This window comes from Papio anubis, chromosome 1 (assembly GCF_008728515.1).
Source record: "Papio anubis isolate 15944 chromosome 1, Panubis1.0, whole genome shotgun sequence".
Classification (NCBI taxonomy): domain Eukaryota; kingdom Metazoa; phylum Chordata; class Mammalia; order Primates; family Cercopithecidae; genus Papio; species Papio anubis.
Window position 1 is genome coordinate 155,006,276 of NC_044976.1, and position 20,503 is coordinate 155,026,778.

Here is a 20,503-nt window from a genome sequence, read left to right on the forward strand (position 1 = left end):
CTGAACAGTTCTCCCAGAGGACAGGGGACTGTTGCCATTTCTCAAATAGTATTCCGTAGGATGTTAATAAGTGCTAAGTAAAAAGGGGTCATATAGATGGCAGAAGCACTAGGTTAAACAAAGTTAAACAGATTCTTTCACTGTAGAACTTCTCAGAGCCTTTAATTCAGTAATGTGCATTGCAGACTGTTCCCCAATTTAGGATCACAGAGTGTCTCGGGACTGGCGCAGCACTTGGAGAAAAGGGCGGCTCCTTCTTCCAAGTTCACCCAGTTCCCTGAACATAGCTCTTCTACCACTTGGAGTACATAAGAAATACCTTGCTTACATGTTTCTCCCTCAATAAGCCTGCAGTGAACAGATGAATGGACAGATTAAAAGTGCACACACACACTTGTGGTGCACTCATCTTCACTTACTCAGTTCAAATGATGATGAAGCTTCCGGAAGGACCATTAGACTTCACAAATGGGACTGAACCCATGCACACCCTCAAGTCAATCTTGACTGCAGATCATCTGTGCCTGTGTCACCACAGACAGATATCAGCCCCCAGATGAGCCAGCTGGTTTTATTCCCTTATCAAATCCTCCCCCACCCTGGACCTCAGGCACTGTTTTGCATCTGGCTATAAAGGAAGTTGGGTGACTGCTTTCAACGTACTATACACATCAGCAGTCAGTGAGAAGTCACCACCTTAACCATCACACACAGTCTGGGTGAGCTGAGCCACCACCACCACCAATTCCACAACCTGAAAGGAAAAGCAGGAAGGCCCACCAAGCTTGCCCAGGAAGGGGACCCTGGGAGACTCCATCCAACCTCCTCCATCCGTGGGCCAGGTAACGAATGGACAGGTAACAATGAGTGAGAGACACTCAGACAGGAGTAAATCTTCAACATTTCCCAGAAAGTCGAATGCATTCACATTCGAATGACATATCTCAGATTTTCTTTTGGATCTGAAAGTAGGACCCCTCCCCAACCCCAAGAAAAACTATCAGACAGACTCTAACTTTGGGTTGAAAAAATACAGCCTGTGTACCCTGGGATATACCCAGCAGCCTCTGTGATTTCCTGGGATAGGTTTTTTGCTTCATTCATAATGAAGCAGACCCTGAAAGGGTGTCTCCCACCGACTTCCGCAGGCAGCTGAACCCCGAAGCAGATGCTCACCTCCCCCAGGATGGGGTGCAGAGCACTCTCAAGCTCCCCGCCCTCACAAGAAGCCTCTGCCTCTTTAGCAGGCTGTCCCTGCTCTGAAGCCACTGACTGTTCCTGGCCTGCATGTTTCTTACAACGCCTTCAGCACAGATGCAGACTGTGGTTAGTGTCTGGGTACCTCAAGGGGCTGGGGAATTCCTCATGCTCTGGTTGTGATCTAGAAGGGAGGAGGCTCTGATGTCAGCTCTCCCCTCCTGCCCCCAGGAGCATCAAAAGAAAATACAATGAGATATTACCAGGCACTACGGAAAAGTCTCTATCGCTGAATACAAGTGTGTGCTGCATCACCTTAGGATAAATGTCAGGGTTGATGCCTACCCTCTGTTTCCCAATTTTTCTTCTTGGTCACTTGGCAAAATTAGTCCAATCTATAGAAACTGGGAATGGAAGAGAACAGACAGCCCTTTCTAGGGAAGCACCTCCCACCTGCTCTCCAAGCAGCTCCAGCCCCACCCCAGAGAACAGAAACATGAAGGCCCCTTTTCCAAGCTCCTGCCAATATGCCACCCAGGCCTCTTTCCCCTGGACTCTTCTCAAGGCTAGAGAGAAATCTTTGGTTCCACTCATTATTCCATTTATCTTCTCTAACTGGGCAGGATTATGTTTGGAAGTAACTGCTTCTGAAGCTGACACTTTAATGCTTGATTTTTAAAAACCTTACTGTTTAAATACCAGTTTTGCCTCTGAGGCAGCCAAACCTCACGTCCCGTCTGTTAATTATCAGCTGCTAAGTAGCACTTTTCTCATTGGAGCTGATGAGCTCTGGGCCACTGAGGGTAAGAATACCAGTGCTGGAAAGAGGGGCTCCAGCACCGGTGCTTGCTTGCACTTGGGGATATCAAGCAAGACATAGTTCTTATCCTCAAGGAGCTCGGTCTAGCAGAGAGGGCCTGGCAGGGGGCTGTAATTCGAGTGCATAGCAGTCATGCAGGCAGAATGAACCATCACTAGGGCAGAGGAGGGAGGCAGTTCTGCCTGGAATTGGGCAGGGGAGTAAGGGGGTAAATTTTATTATGAGCCTTGAAAGATAAATACAGTTTACAGAAAAAACTTAAGAGGAGCAAATGTAAGATCCAAGAGAAGATGCAAATGTAAGTTCCAAGCAAACGAATGCATGGCAGAGCAGGAAGGAGTGCTCTCCTGGAAGGGAGAGGGTGGAAGGCAGGACAAACCAGCTTGCTTGAATGCCATGTTTAGAAGTTTGAATTTTACACTGGAGATGAAGGGAGGCTACTGAAGATCTCTAAACAGAAATGACATCTGTCATCACCGGGAATGGATGGCTGAATCTCTCAATGCCTCTGAAGAAAACCAGGTCGGTGTTAACAAGTGCCAACGTGCAAAGAAACAGGGACTCTTCCCTACAGAGCAGGATGCAGAGAGGCAGAGGTACACATGGCCCTCACCAGCTGGATGGCCCTTGGGCTGTCCCTATAGGGCTCCACTGAGATTCAGACCTTTCCTCTGGGTCTCAGCAAGGCCTGACAATTGGAAGGATCCTGGAATGATGTTGCATCTCTGCATCTCCCTAGAGCCCTTGGCAGATCAGGCATTCTGACGCGTGCCATGACTTGGAGTGGCAGGGACCACACCACAGCTGACCTCAAATACCTGCTGAAGACTGAGTGCGGAGATGAAGATGATGCGTTCTGCAAGGCTCTGAAGACGCAATGAGTACCAAAGGATTTCACGACCTCAAAGAACCAAATCTCAAGATTTGAAAAACATAGAACTTTAACAACAGCAAATTTTTCTTTAATGGTAAGGTTTTCTCGAAAAGGGATAAGCTCCTCACCATTGGAAGAATTTAAGCATAGGTATGATAGGTTGGTGGTTGCCAAACCCAGATAATTATCACTTGGGGAGCACATTAAAAACGCACATTCCAGGTTACCTTGTCTGAAGAGTCTTGGACTCAATTAGACACAAAGAGTGGTGCCCAGGAATCTGAATCTTGAAATGCTACCCACAAGTGAGTCTAACAATCACCCTGGTTTGGGAGCCACTGGGCCAGGTGACCATCTGTTAGGATGTAGTCCTCAACAAGGTGAACTCCTTTTTTTTTTTTTTTTTTTTTTTTTTTTGAGACAGGGTCTCATTCTGTCACCCAGGCTAGAGTACAGTGGTGCAATAATGGCTCTCTGCAGACTTGACCTCCCAGGCTCAAGTGATCCTCCCACCTCAGCCTCCTGAGTAGATCGAACTATATGTGCATGCCACCACGCCCGGCTAACTTTTGTATTTTTTGTAGAGACAGAGTTTCGCCATGTTACCTAGGCCGGTCTCGAACTCCTGGGCTCAAGCAATTTGCCCGCCTCAGCCTCACAAAGTGCTGGGATTATTGGCATGAGCCACTGTGCCTGGCCCTACAAACTAAATACTTTTTAAGATCCTTTTCTAAATGAATACCTTCTACTTGACCTCTCACCTGGGCTTCAAAACCTCTCCCTGCACCCTTCCTCAAATCCCTTTCCAGCTCAGATAAGTGTTTACCAGGATTAGAAAAATTATCTCAGAATCTCACATTGTCTAAGAGAATATTCTGTGATGATAAAATGTTCTCTATCTGTGCTGCATAAAACCATGGCCACCAGCTAACTACTGAGCACTTGAAATGTGGCTGGCACTATTGAGGAACTGAATTTTAAATTTTATTAATACTTAATTTTAATAGCCACTTATGGCCAGTGGCTACCACAGAGGCCAGCATAGCTTCTCGTGAAAGAGAGCTTCTGTATTCTCAGTGGGATCCAGTAAACAAGTAAATTCTGGCCCCACTTCCTCCACCACTCCTCTAAGCTTGTCTCCAGTCTGAAGAGATGCACCTGATCACAGGGAGATTAAATTCAAAGAAGACAGCAGGAAAGGAGTGGCTCTGCAGCAGCTGTACCAGAGGCAACAGGTACAGGGAACACAGTGCCTGAACAAAAACTCTCGCCCCCAAGGACTTTACCCTGTTCTGCCCAGAAACGTAATTAACACCAGCAGCTGTCACCCCATCCTAGGCAACAGGGCCTGACACCTGGTGCCATTTCCTAGCTTCCCCGGAGCAAGCAGACCTCATTCTCTGGGATGACCTAGAACATCCCTTAGTTGACTAATGCTGGAGTCTCAAAACTGGTTTGTACTGGGCTCTACTGGGGTATAGAAGTCCAAGGGAGAGAAACTGAATCTCAAAAGAGGGAAAGAGAGAAAGCGAGCTAAGTTTATTCCAGATATCAAAAGGTTTCATCAGGAAAATAGATCATCTGTACATTTCCAAACACAACTGGCTTCTTGCCCAGCTATAGCACACAGGCCAAAATCAAACCTGACCAAGTACTCCAGATTAACATGTGTGGTCTTCTAGCCTTGATTTCTACCTCCCACACACATTCTGGGCCCTTTTTCCCAGCATCCGCCTTGACACAGACACACACTGAATCTACCAACAAGGTGGTTATCTGAGTTGAGAAGTAAGTATTCCCTCAGCCTTCTGAGACACAACACAGACCTGTGCAGCAGCAAAAAAAGGAAAAAAAAAAAAAAATGCCAGGTGGGAATCAGGAACCACCTGTCACATTTAAACAGCTCTCTGTCTAGGGAGAGACCACCAGCAACCTTCCAGGTGTGAGTTGGTGCAACAGCTCTCTCACCTGGAGGACAATGGAGAGGATTCTTTCTCAAGGTTGCCTCAGTCCAAGCACTGACTACTTCCCTTTGGAGACATAGCTGGCCTGCTGCAGAGACACAATCTCTCAGAGGAAAGGAGAGTGGAAGGTGTGGATGGGAAAGGAAAAAAGAAAAACTACACAGGAAAAGCACTGCAAGGGGAGGGGCAAGAACCACCCATCACAGACCAGATACTTTTTCTGACGTTTCCTAGAAGATGGTTTTACCTGCCTCTTTATTTAAAAAAAAAAAAAAAAAAAAGGAAGAAGAAGAAAGAAAGAGAAGAAAAGAGACAGAGAAAAGAAAGAAAGGAAGGAAGGAGAAAGGGAAGGAAGGGAGGGAGGGAGGGAAATGGAAAAAAGAAAGAAGAAAAGAAAGAGAGAGAGAGAGAAAGACAGACATGTTGCAACTTCCTTTGTCACAGGACATGCTCAGGAATGAACAGACCCGACCCATTGCTTCACTTTCCCATCTGCACTAACCGAAGCCCTGACCTCTGTTCTCTCAGCTCCTGAGCTGCAGGGCACAAACACAGCCTCCCCGTCTCCCTGCATACAGTCTGCCCACTCCTTCACCTAGAAGGCTAAACTCAAGAAGGATGAGATTCTTCAGAGCAGAAGAGAAGCCATATGAGGGCCCAAAGGAGGATAAAAAAGGTTGTGCCACAGCTTCAGCCCAGCCATTTCTTTTTCATGCCTCCTTCGTGACTTCTCCCGGCTCTATGTGACGGTTCGGTTCACACCAATCTCAAGCATTGCCTATTACCAGATTCCTGGAGAGGCAGCATCTCTCCCTCCTTAGCCAAAATATGGGAGCCCCAGTGCAGTTCCTCACACTTCTCCTTAGAAACCATCCCACTGGACGTATTTTCATCTGCACCCTCCCCCGGGTGTGTCACAGGTATGTGTCCATGAAGTATCCTCTGCCCATGCCAGGCAGTGATCCCACCCTCTACTCCCTCCCACCTTGAAGAGCCCATTGTGTGTCTCTGCATCCTTCATTGGCCACCCTGGTACCCAGACACTTAACCCCCACCCAATCCCTGAACCTCTTCCTTCAGATACAAAATGAGGAACCACACCACCCGGCGCCTACAAGGGTCAAATGACAACATGCAAGAAATGGTACAACCTGGATTTTGAGAGGAAGTCTTCTTTCATTCATTTTATACACACGGGTGTTCATTCCTCTAAACTGTATGTTTCCCAAGGCAGGGCCTACAACTTATTCATATCATCGTAGCAATGCACACAAAGTAAGTATCCCATAAATATTGGATGATAAACTTAAATTGCTAGGTCATCTAAGTACCCAGTTATAATGGAGTCACAAAGGACCATTAGAGAGGCAATACTGTGAGCTGGAGGGAGCCTAGGTTTTAGCGCTAGACACACTCATTAATAAGCCTCAGGCTTTTGCCTTTGCATTTGCTATTCCTCTACCTGGTCCCCCTTCCCACCCCCCAGATAGCTTTTTTGTCTGTTTTATATATTGATGTATATCCAGAGCCCAAGATAATGCTTAGCACTTAGTAAGTGCTCAATAAATAACTGCTAATGAATTATTCTGTATATGTTTGAACATGTTTCTTCTGTAAAACAGGGACTTTCACTTTGCACTAAAAGGATTATTTTAAGGATTAACAAGAATATAAGTAAAACACCTAACACAATGCCTGATATACAGTATCTGCTCAATAAAGACTTGTTATTAATCTAGGAAACCTTCACAGAGTTGCTAAGTTTCCTACAGTGATCTGAATAATAGAAAATTGTTATATTGTATCAAAGTCTATCTGCTGTTTTGAGCTATCCTTAGGGAAGCTGTACAAGTCACTCTTGGCATTGCCAATTAATTTTCTTGAGTAGTAAGTTGCTTTGGATCTCAAGGGTATAGAAGGCACCCACAGGCAAATCCTGCTTAGAAAGGCAGGGGTCCTAGTCTAAGCTGCTAGAAGGAATCAATGTTCTAAATTCTTCTCATCTCATATAGCAGAGGTATTAAAGGGGTCTAAACCCAAGAGGATGACCCTTGATTGTTCTGTCATTCCAAGCTAATCCTGCCATCTGGGCCTCCTGATGGCCAGTCAGCAGGAAAGACAGGAGGCAGGCATGGAGAAGAATAAACATTTATAAACATTGTCTGAATGAATAAAAACACTGTAGCCAGGAGAAAGGTGAAGTAACACTGTCCTGCAGAAACTGAGGACAGACATGATGGCTCTTAGTCCCGAAGGCTCCCTGGGACCCAGGCTGACCACTTGTTTCCCAGCATTAGGTTATTTTCCCAGCAGGGCAGATGCAACAACAGTGATGAAAGGCCTTCGGTGCAAGAGTCCTTCAAGGTCAAGTCTGGTCCTGTTCATTTACAATGAGGAGACTGAGTGAGGCCCAGACAGGTCCTAGGACTTGCTTGGGGCCACACAGGTAGAGTTAGTAGCCAGGTCTCTCAGATTCCAGTCTAGTGTCAGGTTCTCTTTCCTGTGCAAATCTGTTGTGGCATGGAGTTAAGAAGCCCCTTGAGATTCAAACCTCTGACCTCAGTCCCGGCAACTGGGTACTTGATATAGTTTGGATATTTGGCCCCTCCAAATCTCATGTTGAAGTATGATCCCCAGTGTTGGAGGTGGGGCCTGGTGGGAGATGTTTGGGTCTTGGGGGCAGATCCCTCATGAATGGCTTGGTGTCCTCCCTTGTAGCAATGAGTTCTCACTCTGAGTTCATACAAGATCTGGTTGTTAAAAAGAGTCGAGGGCCGCCCCCACCCCCATGCTCCCTCTTCTCAACATGTGACATGCCTGCTCCCCCTTAAACTTCCCCCATGAGCAAAAGCTTCATGAGGTCCTGACCAGAAGCAGATGCTGGTGCCATGATTCTTGTACAGCCTGCAGAACTGTGAGAAATAAACCTCTTTTCTCTATAAATTGCCCAGTCTCAGATACTCCTTTAGTGCAACACAAAATGGACTAATACAGTGTTTAACACTGGTCCGTCTTGCAACACACAGGAGCAGGACCAGCAGATAGAACACCATGGACTGCATCTGTGTGTCTATGCCATGTCTGTAGCTAACTAGAAAATGCCAGGAGCTGTAGGAAAGTTGGCAAGCTCCACATCTGTCCCTCCCTCAGTTAAAGTTCTCCAAAGGGCAAAAGGGTCATCTCCATGACCGAACAGGAATAGGAGGGGCCCTGGAACAGGGAGAAGAAGGAGAGGTATCAATGAGAAACTGTGGTCAGGGTCCTTGTAAGAATGAGAACTCTGTAAGCAGAAATAGAAGGTGCCTGCTTGAGTCAGAAGATCCAAGTGGGTAGAGGGAAGAAATGCTCAGAAGACTGTCTAAGAGCAGCTTTTCAGCAGCAGGAAAAATAAAAACAGACATTGTCAGAGATCATCACTCTACCCCAGCTCAGTCCCACAGAGCACAGCCCAGTACTATCCCACTTCTGGGGCTGCCACCGCCCCTGACTCTGAGGATTACCTCTAGTACATTACATTTAATATCTGTGGCATCCACTATTACTCAGTTATCACACCTTTATTCAGCAGCTAAGTATAATGTGTATAATGCACAGTGCCAAAATACCCTAGGATTCTTTTTTCAGAGACAGGGTCTCGCTCTGTCACCCAGGCTAGAGTGCACTGACATGATCATAGCTCACTGTAACCATGACTTCCTGGGCTCAAGTGATCCTCCCACCTCAGCCTCCTAAGTAGCTGAGACTATGGGTATGTGCCACCACAGCTGGCTAATTTTTTTAATTTTTTGTAGAGATGGGGTCTTGCTATGTTGCCCAGGCTGATATCGAACTCCTGAGTTCAAAAGATCCTCCCACTTGTCCTCCCAAAGCACTGAGATTACAGGTGTGAGCCACCATGCCTGGCCTGTTTTTCAATGAGGACATACAGTCACTACATGAAAATAAAAGCATACAAAAATAATGAAGATGTGGGTTTTCAAGGAATTTACAATCCGATCCGATATCTAAAGAGGTGCCTTGAGTTCCTGTGCGGAGTCTGGAAACAACATGCAGAAATGGCACCTTGAAAGGGGAAGGAAAAGAAGAAAGGTCATCAGCCTCAGAGCTCAGGTAGCTGAAGGAGAGAATGTATTTGGTGTCTGCCATATCTTTGCATCCTTCAATGACACTTTTGTCCATGTCACTGATCTTTCTGGCAAAGAAATCATCTGCCGTGCGACTGGTGGGATGAAGGTGAAGGCAGGCTGAGATGAATCCTCACCACATGCTGCTCTGTTGGCTGCCCGGGATGTGGCCCAGAACTGGGTACCACTGCCCTACACATCAAACTCCAAGCCATAGGAGGAAGTAGAACCAAGACCCCTGGACCTGGGGCCCAGGTGGCCCTCAGGGCTCTTGCCCACCCGGTTATCAAGATCGGACAGATTGAGGACGTCACCCCCAACCCCTCTGACAGCACCCACAGGAAAGGGGGTTGCCGTGGTCACTGCCTGTGCACAGGACTCCTCAAATACTTTCCATTAACAAACTGCCTTCCTGTTAAAGAGAGAGAGAGAGAGATGCCTTGCACATGGAGAAATGCACTTAAACAGAGAAATAAAAGGTAAGAGTGTATCACCAAGTTTGATGGAGAAGAATAGGAAGACCCGCTTGTGGTGTGAAAGGTTCTGGAAAAGCAGCATCTGTGCAGGGTGGAATAGGTAGATATAGACAGGACGGGGAACGGGCATGGTACAGAGAAGACGCAGATGGATAGATGCTAAGGTGTGGGGGTGGAAAGCACAGTTCTGTTAAAGAAACAACATATATAAGCCACTTAAGCCGGGGAGAAAAAAAAAGCACGTGTTCCAAAAAAAAAAAAAAAAAAAAAAAAAAAACAGATTGGGGCCAGATCTGGGAAGGATTTGGATATCTCATGTATTCTGCAGGCAAAGAGACCCACTGAAGGGCTTAAGCTGGGAAGCTACATGATCAGTGCTGGCCTCCAAGCAAACTAATCCCCCACTGCACACCAAAGAATCATGGGGGCAAGACCTTCCTTCCATAGCTGAGGGTTCTCAGAGTTAGCCACATGTTTCAACCGCCCATCCCACCCCCTACTACTCTCTATTCCTTCCCTCTCTGGTTACATCTCAAACCTAATTTTATTTTCTTTTAAAGCATCCAAGCCCAGGTAGCCAAATCAAATGCATAAAGTTAGCAGAGTTTGAGACCCAGGAGAGGGGGCACTGCCACCCTTCCTCCTCCTCTCTGTGAGCACAGGTCCCTAGAGCACATCAGGGGAAGAGAACACAAAGGGTATGAAGTCACTAAGAGTCCCAGGTGGGCTCTGCTAGAAAGGACATGAGGACATGATGCTCGTGAGCCTGGCAGTCAGAGGGAATGACAGCACTTGGCATGTCTGCAAGCGTAAGCATTTCCAAGGCAGGTTACTACGTATGCTCATTTTCTCCCTGTGGTCTCCCCATCTGCCAGAGATCTGGGTGCCTGTAAAGATGGAGAAGGCATGGGATGACCCCTCGCTGGGCTGTCCAGCTCAGCTGTGCAGCCAGGCTGCTCTGAGCTGCAGGGCACATGCAGCCTCCTCATCAAGCCACTTGCATTCCTAGGATGCTCCAAGTTCCAGACACATGGCCTTTAGTGTCCAGGACTCTCCCCGCAGGACCCTTTGAGCTCTGCAGAAGCCAAGCATGATGAGCAACCTGCAGACTCCTCACTCAGAGAGGCTGCCCTTCTCCAGCTCCTGTGTAAGCCTGGCCTTTAGAATCCTACTAACCTTCTTCTAGGAATCACAGAAGCCAAGGAAGGCAGTTGGGATAGGGAAAGACAGAGGATATGGCTATTCTGAGGACAGGGGCTCCTTCTGTCAGAGTTAAAAATAAACACTTAGCAACTATAACCAACTCTTCCCCGGCACAGGCCAATGGGCCCTGGCAGATTAATCTTTCCTTGCAGAGGAAATGAGACCCCGGGGAGAGGTGGGAGAAGGAGGCCATGGACACATGGTCAGAGGATGTAACTCTAGCTGAAGGCAGAGGGTTCCTCAAGTCCTATGTCTTGGTTGCCATTACCATCACTCTCCACCATACACCCCTTCCCCCAAATAAACCGTAATTCCCGAAAGCAGACATAGAGCCCTCCTAGGTCACGATTAGTATCGACACCTGTCTAGGGATTAGAAAAAAAACATAAAGAATAGTAACGCCACACTGAAGAACAGAATGCCAATGTCACACTCTGCCCAGTATCTCTCAGCTAAGCAGATATTCTAGCTACCTGAGCTCCTTTCCTCATCTTGCTCCACAAGTCTCCAGGATCTCTGGGGAGCAGAGGAAGAGGCCACACCTCCATGGACACACATCAATACTGCAGTCAAGAGGTAGAAGAAACCCATGCACTTGGTGATATTCTGCACGTGGCTGAGCTGGGAGGGCCAGAGGTGCCATGGCCTGACTCAGGAAGGAGGTACTGAGAGCCAGGGCCCAGTTATTCTTGGAAGCTGACAAGATGACGTCACACTTTTGAATGTGGTAGCCCCAAGCCTCACAATGCGGGTGGAGAATATAACGTAGCAACAGGGCAGGAGTACATGGTAGGTAGCATGCTCAGTGACAGGGCAGTCAGGGTGAAGGCCTGGGGCAGACTATGCCCACATGGGGCTGTCCTAGCATCCCTAGGTAACTCTGGCAGAGAAGCCTGCTTGGAGGTAAAACTGGAGGAAGCCAGGTCTGGAGGCGAGCACAGTAGAAGGTCTGATCCACTCTGATGAGCTTGGTCACTCTCCTTTTTGTCTAACCCTTTCCCTACTGGGAAATAAGCAGAACAGCTTCACAGAGCTTTCATACACACAAATTCTAGGTACCTGGAGACATAAAAACCATAGCGCATCTCCCAGCACTCAGAAGAGTTAGCCCCAAATCACCTACCAAGCTCAGGCTAGAAGAGAAAGGGGTAAGCAGGGAGAACATCAGCAACAAGTGAGAGAAACAGGTCAGCAGTGTGGCAGGAAGCACTGGGACAGCTAACAGGGCCTGGCTGTGAGGGGAGACTGCAGCAGTGGCAGGTTTATTTTTAGCTATTGGGCAGAGGGGCTGAGTAACAGTTCTGGGCCCTGGGCAGGAGGCCAGGCTACTAAGGTCTGGTGTGTGCTGAGAGCCCCCTAACAATATGGATCATTAAAATGGCAGCAAACGATCAACTCAATCATCTCCCTGTAGACAAGCAAGAGGATAAGGAGCCCCGCAGGAGGACGAAGGGGGAGGAGGCGGCAAGGGGACAGTCAGTAGATCTCCTATTCAGCCCCTCCCCTTGGAGAGATTTCACCTTTGCTTCTGGTTCAAAAGAATCTTCATGGAGATGAGCCAGAGAGAAGGCATCAACTGTACAGCTCCCTCAGCTCCCTCATATGCTCTGAAACAGAAAAGGCTTCCATCGGGTGGCCACTGGCTTCCGCCTCTGGCCACCACCCTTCACCTCTCAGATGAGTCCAGGATGGACAGTGGCCACAGAGAAGCTTGGAAATGTCCCTCAAGAATAAGATGCCCTTTCATATGACCCTTTTGGAGGGCTCAGGTTCCCAGCAGAATGAGCACACCGCTTGGCTAGTCTTGGAGGAGAACACCAGATACAAATATGGGCTGACCTTGGCACCCTGTCCCAGCTCATTCTGGCACACAGAGGTGTTTACTGATCAGAGAATAAAGACCCCAAGAACCTTTCACTGCCAGAGGCCCAGCCCAACTTTATGTCTCCTTCTACTGTGGTTTTCTTCCTCCTCCCACCAAACCTGATGACCCAGCACAGAGGACCCCACAGTCCGAACCTCCAGGGCTGAAACAGCTGCTCTAGCCTTGCATGGGCAGGAAGAGGAGGAAAGAGAACAGACATCACTAGGCAACCCCTTTTCTTCCTGCTTCCTTGGATTCCTGATATCTCTTCTTACTCAGGCCTGTCTCAGGGGCTGAGGGTCACCTGAATATAAATCCTAATTTCCTCATCAGCTCTGGGAATCAGTCCCCAACTCTAAACTCAGAACCACCCCTAATCCATAACTATACCTTTGGTGAATTAGAAAAAGGCACTCCTTTGAAAGAACCCAGCCACACACAAAGACAAAGTCGAGAAAGGGGACAGTGGCTAGACTTCAGTCCTCCCTTAGTTCCTCAACCAGATCCCTGTGCACAGGGCACAGCCTGCACCAGCAATCACAGTGGCCTTCGAATGCCCCATGACTTGAAATGAGAAAGGAATCTCAAGTAGGGAATAGAGTTCCTCATCTCTACTTTGCACCACCACTACACCATGATTCTTCTGATTTTAAGGAAAGAGAAGATGCACACCCTGCTAAATTATGTAGTCTATCCTCTCTGCCGAGTCACCAGTTAGAACACTTTCTAAGTCTTCATACAAGAGAAGGAGCAGCTGGTCAGTGACGATTACTCATTAACTGAACACAGGCTGCCCTGGAGCCCGGCATTAAGCCTACGAAAGGGCATCTATGCTGACCCAAATACTGCTGATGGTCAGACCCGGAGCAAGTCAGCAAGCTATCCTGCCTGCCCTCCGCCTCTGGCCTGCAGCACCACCTTCTACTGCCTCACCCTGCCAGTGTTCAAGAAGCTGCTCGAGCCGACCCTCTATGCAATGAGCCCTGGCAAGTTTAGCCGACCTGTTCAAGGTCATGTAACTTGTTAGCAGCATACAAACACTAGAACCTTTCTATTTACGTATGTACTTATTTTTGCTTTCTTATCTAGCACATAACCCATGGTAACAAGCTCATCTCTACATATCTGTATCTATATGTATCTTAAAATACAAAATATCAGTATTTTCCTAAAAACTAGAAAAGGTACACAGCAATCTGATTTGGGTTCTATAACTGCCATACATGATCACACTGTCCAGTAGCACGGCCGTTTCTCTTCACCAGTGCCCCCTTTTACAAGGTGACCTATGTGGAAAGATCCTAGCTGATCCATTAGTGGAGCTCAGTTTTGCTCCACCAGGTCTGCAGTCTTCTAGCAACCAAAAACCAAAGGAGCCCAGACCAAGAGCAGGTCCCAAGGAACCAGGTCTCAAGATGTGGCTCGGATGCCAACACCATGTAAGACCTTGGACATGCCACTGAACCTTTCTGCACTGGCCCAGCTTCTTCCTCAGTGATGTGCAAGGAATCAAGAAAGATGGCGAGGGAGTGTGGGTTCTAAGTTACTATGAAGTGTGGGTCGCTTTGCCACTGGGCCTCAAACCATTACCAAGAAAAGCTGCAGTCCCTGCAAAGAACAACTCTTCTCTGCCCATCCACCTCCCTCCAGGACGCAGAACCATCTGGAAAGATACAGTGCAGGGGAAAGAGGGGGAAAAGAGACCTCACATGACCTTTGGCAGGGCCTGAAGTAGAGGAAAGGTAGGAGAATAGAGTGAATCCTGCACCACAGACATCACGCCACCAGGAAGAACCCCGGCTCAAAGCACGGCAAGGCTGCTTGGGAACTGGGCAATGGCTCAGATGCAGACGACTATGCCCTGCTCTTCCCCATCTTGGCTGACATTCCTCTTGGCACCCACTCAGCACACTCCTGGGCTCTGGGTAACGGGAGCTTTGGCCCCTCCCCTAGCCCAAGGATTAAGTTTGCCTCCAGCAATTCTGAGGCTGGACTCTTCCAGGCCCTCCTCCCAATCCCTTGTACCTGCTTCATAAGAAAAATCATCAACTGTGGATGGCCCAATCCCTCAGGTCCTAAGTAGTAGAAATGTCACAGGTCCCAACACCTTCCTCCTCCCACAAAGGGGTTCTTTTGTTTCCTAGACACCCACCAATATTTGGCCCTAAGGCCCAGGGACTGCTTTTCTCTCCCTTCCTCTCAGCCACTGATCCCATATCTTAGCTGGAGATGGTCTCCAAGCTCAGTCAAAGCCCAGAACTCACAAGTGAAAAAGGACAATGAGCCAACCCGGCTTCGAACCTGCCTCAGCAGATACCAAGAGCCCTGCTGCAGGAGCCAGGGTCCAGGGCTAGGGCCAGGAAGGACAGGATCTCTGAAACCAGAAACCTGACCCTTCCCTCACAATTCTGCAAGCCCAACCTCAGTGATCCCTAACCTTTTTGACACCTTCATGCCCCTCAAAAACTTTAAAGCCTGCTTTGACACAAGATGAGTTAGCTTCAATTTCGAGCCACCAACCCCTGACCACTCTGACCTCCTGTTCCTCTCCTCAGTTCTAGCCAGGCCAACATCACCACACCTCTCACAGACTTGCTTACTCCTCAGAGGCACAGCCATGTCCCACTGACCCCAGCTGGAGCCTCCCTTAGCTCCCAGAGTCACCACAGATTCCCCTCTTTCAAAGCTCCTCTATCCCAGCCACATGATTTAGCTCCCAGACCAGCAAAGTCTAGGAGAACTTTCTGCAAGTATGAAAATGTTCTTCTGCACTGTTCAATTCAATAGCCATTAGCTACATGTTTACTGAACACTTGAAGTGTGGCTAGCAACTGATTTTTCAAATTTAATTTAGTTTAATCCATTCATGTTAATTAATTTTAATTTAATTAATCATGTGAGGGTAGTGGCTACCAAATTGGACAGTGCAGCCCTAGCCTACATGTGTTAATTTCACCTTCTCTAAATAGGTTTCTTGACTCAAAATTTTACAGGCCAGTTTTTACATGTGTGTCCTCCATGCAACTAAGCTTATGACAGATACGCAGCAAACTGTTACCTATCTGTAACCATACTGCATATAAAAGAGGCAGCTTGGTCAATGAAATTTTCCTAACCTTGTGACTCCTCCAGCAAACTCCAGTTTGGGACACTGCCTCTCACCTAGCCACACTACCTGTCTTGCCCTCCACAGGTACACAGTATGAGGTGTGCTGGAAAGGAGATGGTGCCTGTACTGTGAGGATGTGGGAGCTCTGGCATTTCCCTCCAACAGCATCCAGAACAATCATGAGAGGCTCTAATCATCTCCCCTTCACCAGAACAAAGGAAGCCACATCGCAGTGGCACTTCCACGACGACGTAGGGAAAGAGGACTGCTGGAGAAAGGAAAGAAAAAGAAACTACAGGACCTTGTTTTCTCTAATCCACGCAATGGAAAGATACACAGAGATAAGTTACGACAACATTCTATAAAGCAGCAACATACCTCACCTAATCAGAGTTGCACGGCAAAGAAGAACAACGATACGGTCTTTAATTAAATTTGTTGAGCTAACACCTAAGGGTCACCATGACACAGTGAAGTAGCAAGCAGCTGAGGAACCCTCCTGGGGAATACAACTAATTAATACACAAGTGGGTTGAGACTAGGTGTCCTTATCAAAGAAATAATAGAATTCCCATGTTCTTGTACAAAAAACAATTAAGTGAGGTGTCTATCAAATACTCTCTTAAAAAGGGGAGGGAGTGGTTAAAAAAATGCATAGAGCTACTGTTGAAGTTCCCCTCCAACTTTCGGGACTGTGCTCGAGGGTGGGGGCGTGGGGGGGCAAATACCCACCCATCCCCCTTCGCTGACCTCCCCTCCTGTCAGTCAGGGCCTGAGGTGACAGAACAGCTCCTCAGGCTGGAGGCACCCTGGAGCAGCAGCTGGCCATGTCCCTGAGCCTGTGGCTCAGTTAGGAAGTAAGTGGCAAGAAGCCTGAGATTGGGAGTCAGGCAACCTGGGTTCCAATCCTGCCTCTGCCAAGTGAATGGCTATGGTACGTTGAGCAAGTCACTCCCTCACTCTAGGCCTTGGTTTTCTCTTCTGCAAAAGGAGGGGGCTGGACAAAATGACCTCTCAAGTCCCTTGCAACTCTGACTGGAAGCATGACTCAGAACTTAGCAAAAGCAGCCAGGAGAGATGGTGAGGTAAGGTCAAAGCACCCACCAAAAGCATTTAAATGGGAGCTCTCTGAGGTGGAGGGAGAGAAGCAGCAGGGTGAGCTGGGACTGTTTTTCAAACGCTGATTTCACTTAACAGGGCTAAGAGGTCACCAGACTATAGGCAAGGAGAAGAGCATCTAAGCACCTGCCAGCTGCCATCAACTCTCAGAGCTGCAACATAGCAGACTTCTGAACCCCAGCAGAGGCTGGGCTGCTGCTCTCCAGCTCTGCCCTAGCCCCCAGCATTGGCCTCTGCACACTGCAGAATAGAGGTCTCCTCCCCTTTTCTCAGGCACCTTCCCAAGGGGGTAATCCCTCCTGCCCCACTCCATCTTCCTCTCCTGCTTTATAATCATGAGACTTCTGGTTTTGAAAACCATTTCACTACTCAGCATCTGAGGTTAATCAAAATTCAAGATCTAGAAATCTCTTTGGTGTGTGTCTCTGGAACAGGGTTCTTTGAACCAGATTCCCCCCACAGCTGTAATTATGTCTCAGCCAATATTTGGATATGGAAGTGCTGTTAACACTGCTGTCAGACTCCAAATGCCTTGTCTCTCCTTTATTCCTCTATTATTACGTTTTAACACAAAGATGTGTGTGGGAAATCCACAATTTAACAGTTGAGTCAACTTAAAAGATCTGGGAGCAGGCTGCCTGTCAAAACAGACTGACTTCACTCTTCACCCACTTCTAACCTGAGAGGGATAAACTATAAGTGTTATTTAACACACTGCTGGATTTTTCCTTCCAAAACTATTCAAAGTAGAAAAATATCTAAACCTCTATCCCATTAGTTACAAGAGAAATCTGAATTGCCACTCAAAAGCATTTTACAGGATGATTTTGTGCATGTGTCTATTACACAGAATACAGAGCAGAAGCTGGGAGCTTTTGTTCTGAAGTCTTTACATAATATTCCAAATATCCAAGAAAATGAACAGCCAGTGTTCCCAAACTACTAATGGGTGAAGGCAGATGGTGTCTCAGAGGGGACAGCAAACGCTCCTGTAAAGACCGTCTGTCACTTCCTCAATGATACAGGTTAACTGTGGTCAAACTGTATTCACCCAACTCCAGTCCCCAAGGTCATGGAGTTGGGTGAATGGTCAATCCAAACAATTTCTCCTCCTCCTTTCCCTTCAGTTATGAGTAGGGAAAGAGAAGTCTAAGGCACAAATATTGAAGTGTTGAAGATACTTATTCCCTCTCCAACAGCCAACATTAAACAACAACCGAGATCCCACAACAAGAACTTACAGCAGAAACCACAGAACTCTGACAGGGTTGGGTATGAGAGCAGCAGGAAAATAATTCTAGAGGCCTAAAAATCTAGAAATGGAACATGCTTGCTCTGTACAACTTCGAAGTACTGGTGTTTTTCAAAACATCTGATTGTATATTCCAATAGTTCCACCCATACCTCATTTCTGAGTTTTGTATTTGATAACTGAAATACAGCTCGCTATGGGGGCTGATGGGGAAGAGAAAAATACAACACAGGAAGTATTTTTCTCCTCCTCCAATCATTGAGACACCCCAGGGGAAACAAACCTGAAATGTCACCTTTAGAGATTGGTTTGACCTGAAACCCCTGTGAGAGGAAAACCTTGTTGGTGTCCCTGCAAGACCGGCTCACACTTCACTGGGGACCCACCCATCTCCAGAGACCTCCCACTCCATTCTGTTTAACTTCTGAAGTCGATTTTCTCACTTGAATCCTTATTCTCCCCACCACCACACCCCTTAAAGAAAGAAAAGGGATGGGCTTCCCCGGCTCAAGGATAATGTTTCCTCAGACTGCCCATCACCGCGCGAGTCCAGGACAGCAAGTGGCCCTCTCCGGGAGGCGGAATCAGCACGGGTCCGGCCGCGGGTTACAGACTCAGTTCACAATCATCAGCCGGGCCGCGGACACCGCCGGCCTCTCCCCGGAGCCGCCCCGCGCGGGGGTGGGACGGGGCCAGCTCCGGGATCCAAACAATCCCGCCCCCGCAGCCGGGGGACGCCCAGGACCCTGCCTCAGCACACCTCCTGGCTGGCGCGCCCCAAGGCGGCCCGGATGCCCTCGCGAGGCTCGGGGAAGTGAAATCACACATTCCGGCTCCCAAATAAGGAGCGAGGCTAAATAAACCTCTGCGATCCGACTTCTCCAAACCAACCGACCAACCGGCTCAATGAGTAATGGGCCTTTTGTGCCCGCAGAGAGAGAAAAAGGAGGGAGGAGAGGACGGTGAACCACCCCCCCAAAATCACTTCCTTGAGATGGAGTGAAATTAGCAGAAGTCCCGAAGCCAACCGTTCCGACTCGGCTGGATTCCGCTCAAACCCCAAAATGGCAGGGTCCCCTGAGTCCCCGGAGCGGGTTCCAGGGCTCCCGCCCGGCAGCGGCCGGAAGCGGTCAGGGTGGCGAGGGCGCTGGGACCCGCCGCCCGCCCCGCACTCGGCACCCCCGGCCCGGCCGCCCCGCCCCGCCGCGGCCACCCCTCCGCCAGCGCCGCGACCCAGGCCGGGACGGGAACCCGACGCTGGGGAGCTCCAGGGCCCGGGGCCGGCCCCGCCTCCCCTCCCCGGGCCCCAGACCTACTTTGAGGGCGAATTTCTCCTGGGTCCTCTTGTTGAAGATCTGCAAAACTTTCCCGTTGATGCCCAGCCCCAGGACCTGGCTGGTGACCTTGTAGTCATCGATGATGGCGTTCTTCTTGATCTGCAGGCCGGACTTGACATGGAACTGCGGGAACTGCTGCGGGGGCGGCGGCGGCGGCTGCGCCGGGGGGTGCGGCGGAGCAGGGGCGGGGGGCTGCGGCGGCGGGGCCGGGGCGGGGAAGGGCACCGGCGGGCTCTGGCCCTGGGAGTTGGACAGCATGGTGCCCGGGGGCTCGGGGATACGGGCGAGGGTGCCCGCGGCCGCCCCCTCCTCCGCCTCCGGGCCCCCTCCCCGCCGCCCCCCGACCGGCTGCGAAGTTCGCTCCGAGCTGGAGCCGGCTTCCCCGACCCGGCCCGGCTCCAGGCTCGGCGGGTCGCGGGGCTCCGTGGGTCCCGCCGCTCGCCGCTGGCGCCCACCGGCCCGGCGCCCTCCCTCCCTCCCTCCCTCCCCCCGGGGGCCTGGCGCTCTGGGGACCGCGGGGCGGCGGGGGCCCGGCCGGGGGGAAGCGGCCGCGCGACAATGTACCCAGCCCCGGGCCGGCGGCCGCGTCACAGCCTCGTCTGCGTCCGGGGCCGGTCCTTAAAGGGGAGGGGCGGGGGGCGTGGCCTGGGGAGGCGTGGTGTGGGGGAGGGGCGGTCCTTAAAGGGGAGGACGCACGGTGCCGGGAGCTGGGAGGATCGCGGAGTAGTCTGGGGGCTGCTGCCTGCGGGACAGGGAGCGAGGACGAGGAAATCCTAGTTCTTAACCAAGGCCATGCAAAGGGAGAGGGGAGGCGTGTCAAAGGAGCTGCTTAATTCAGATGGAAAATCCACTCCTCTCCAATTGTCTGGGCCTCTCAGCGTCAGCGAAATTGGGAGAAGGGTGTATTTCCAAGGAGAGGGATGGCTCGTAGGTGTCCAGCTAGATGAGACCTCGCGGGGGAGCTGGAATCGTCCCAGGAAAAGGTGTGAGCCAAAGGCGGGCGTATTAAATATTTCCCTAACTTCAACATTTTCCTCTGAGGTTTTTTGCATCTCTTTTCTCATTAATTTATTGTTTTTCAGTAAAGACGTATTATTGTGTCAGGAGCACTTTACTAATTATACCTTTGAACATGTTTTCATGTAAATAAACTAAAAAGGATAC

General features: G+C 49.4%; 1 protein-coding gene and 1 pseudogene across 4 annotated transcripts in view; one reads left to right on the forward strand and one right to left on the reverse strand.

Moving 5' to 3' along the window:
* Window positions 1–19,925, reverse strand: part of MAPKAPK2 (MAPK activated protein kinase 2) — a 48,858-nt gene extending 28,933 nt beyond the window's left edge. For 3 of the 4 annotated variants that reach the window (XM_021927563.2, XM_009188604.4, XM_021927561.2), the window contains exon 1: window positions 19,319–19,923. In XM_021927563.2, coding sequence (XP_021783255.1) covers window positions 19,319–19,597 — 279 coding nt within the window. In that variant the 5' untranslated portion in view covers window positions 19,598–19,923. Of the gene's footprint in view, window positions 1–19,318 lie in introns of all 4 variants that reach the window. The other variant, XM_003893198.5, reaches the window with a different exon arrangement.
* On the forward strand, window positions 8,899–9,732 carry LOC108582465 (annotated as a pseudogene).
* Window positions 19,926–20,503: the final 578 nt, after the last annotated feature.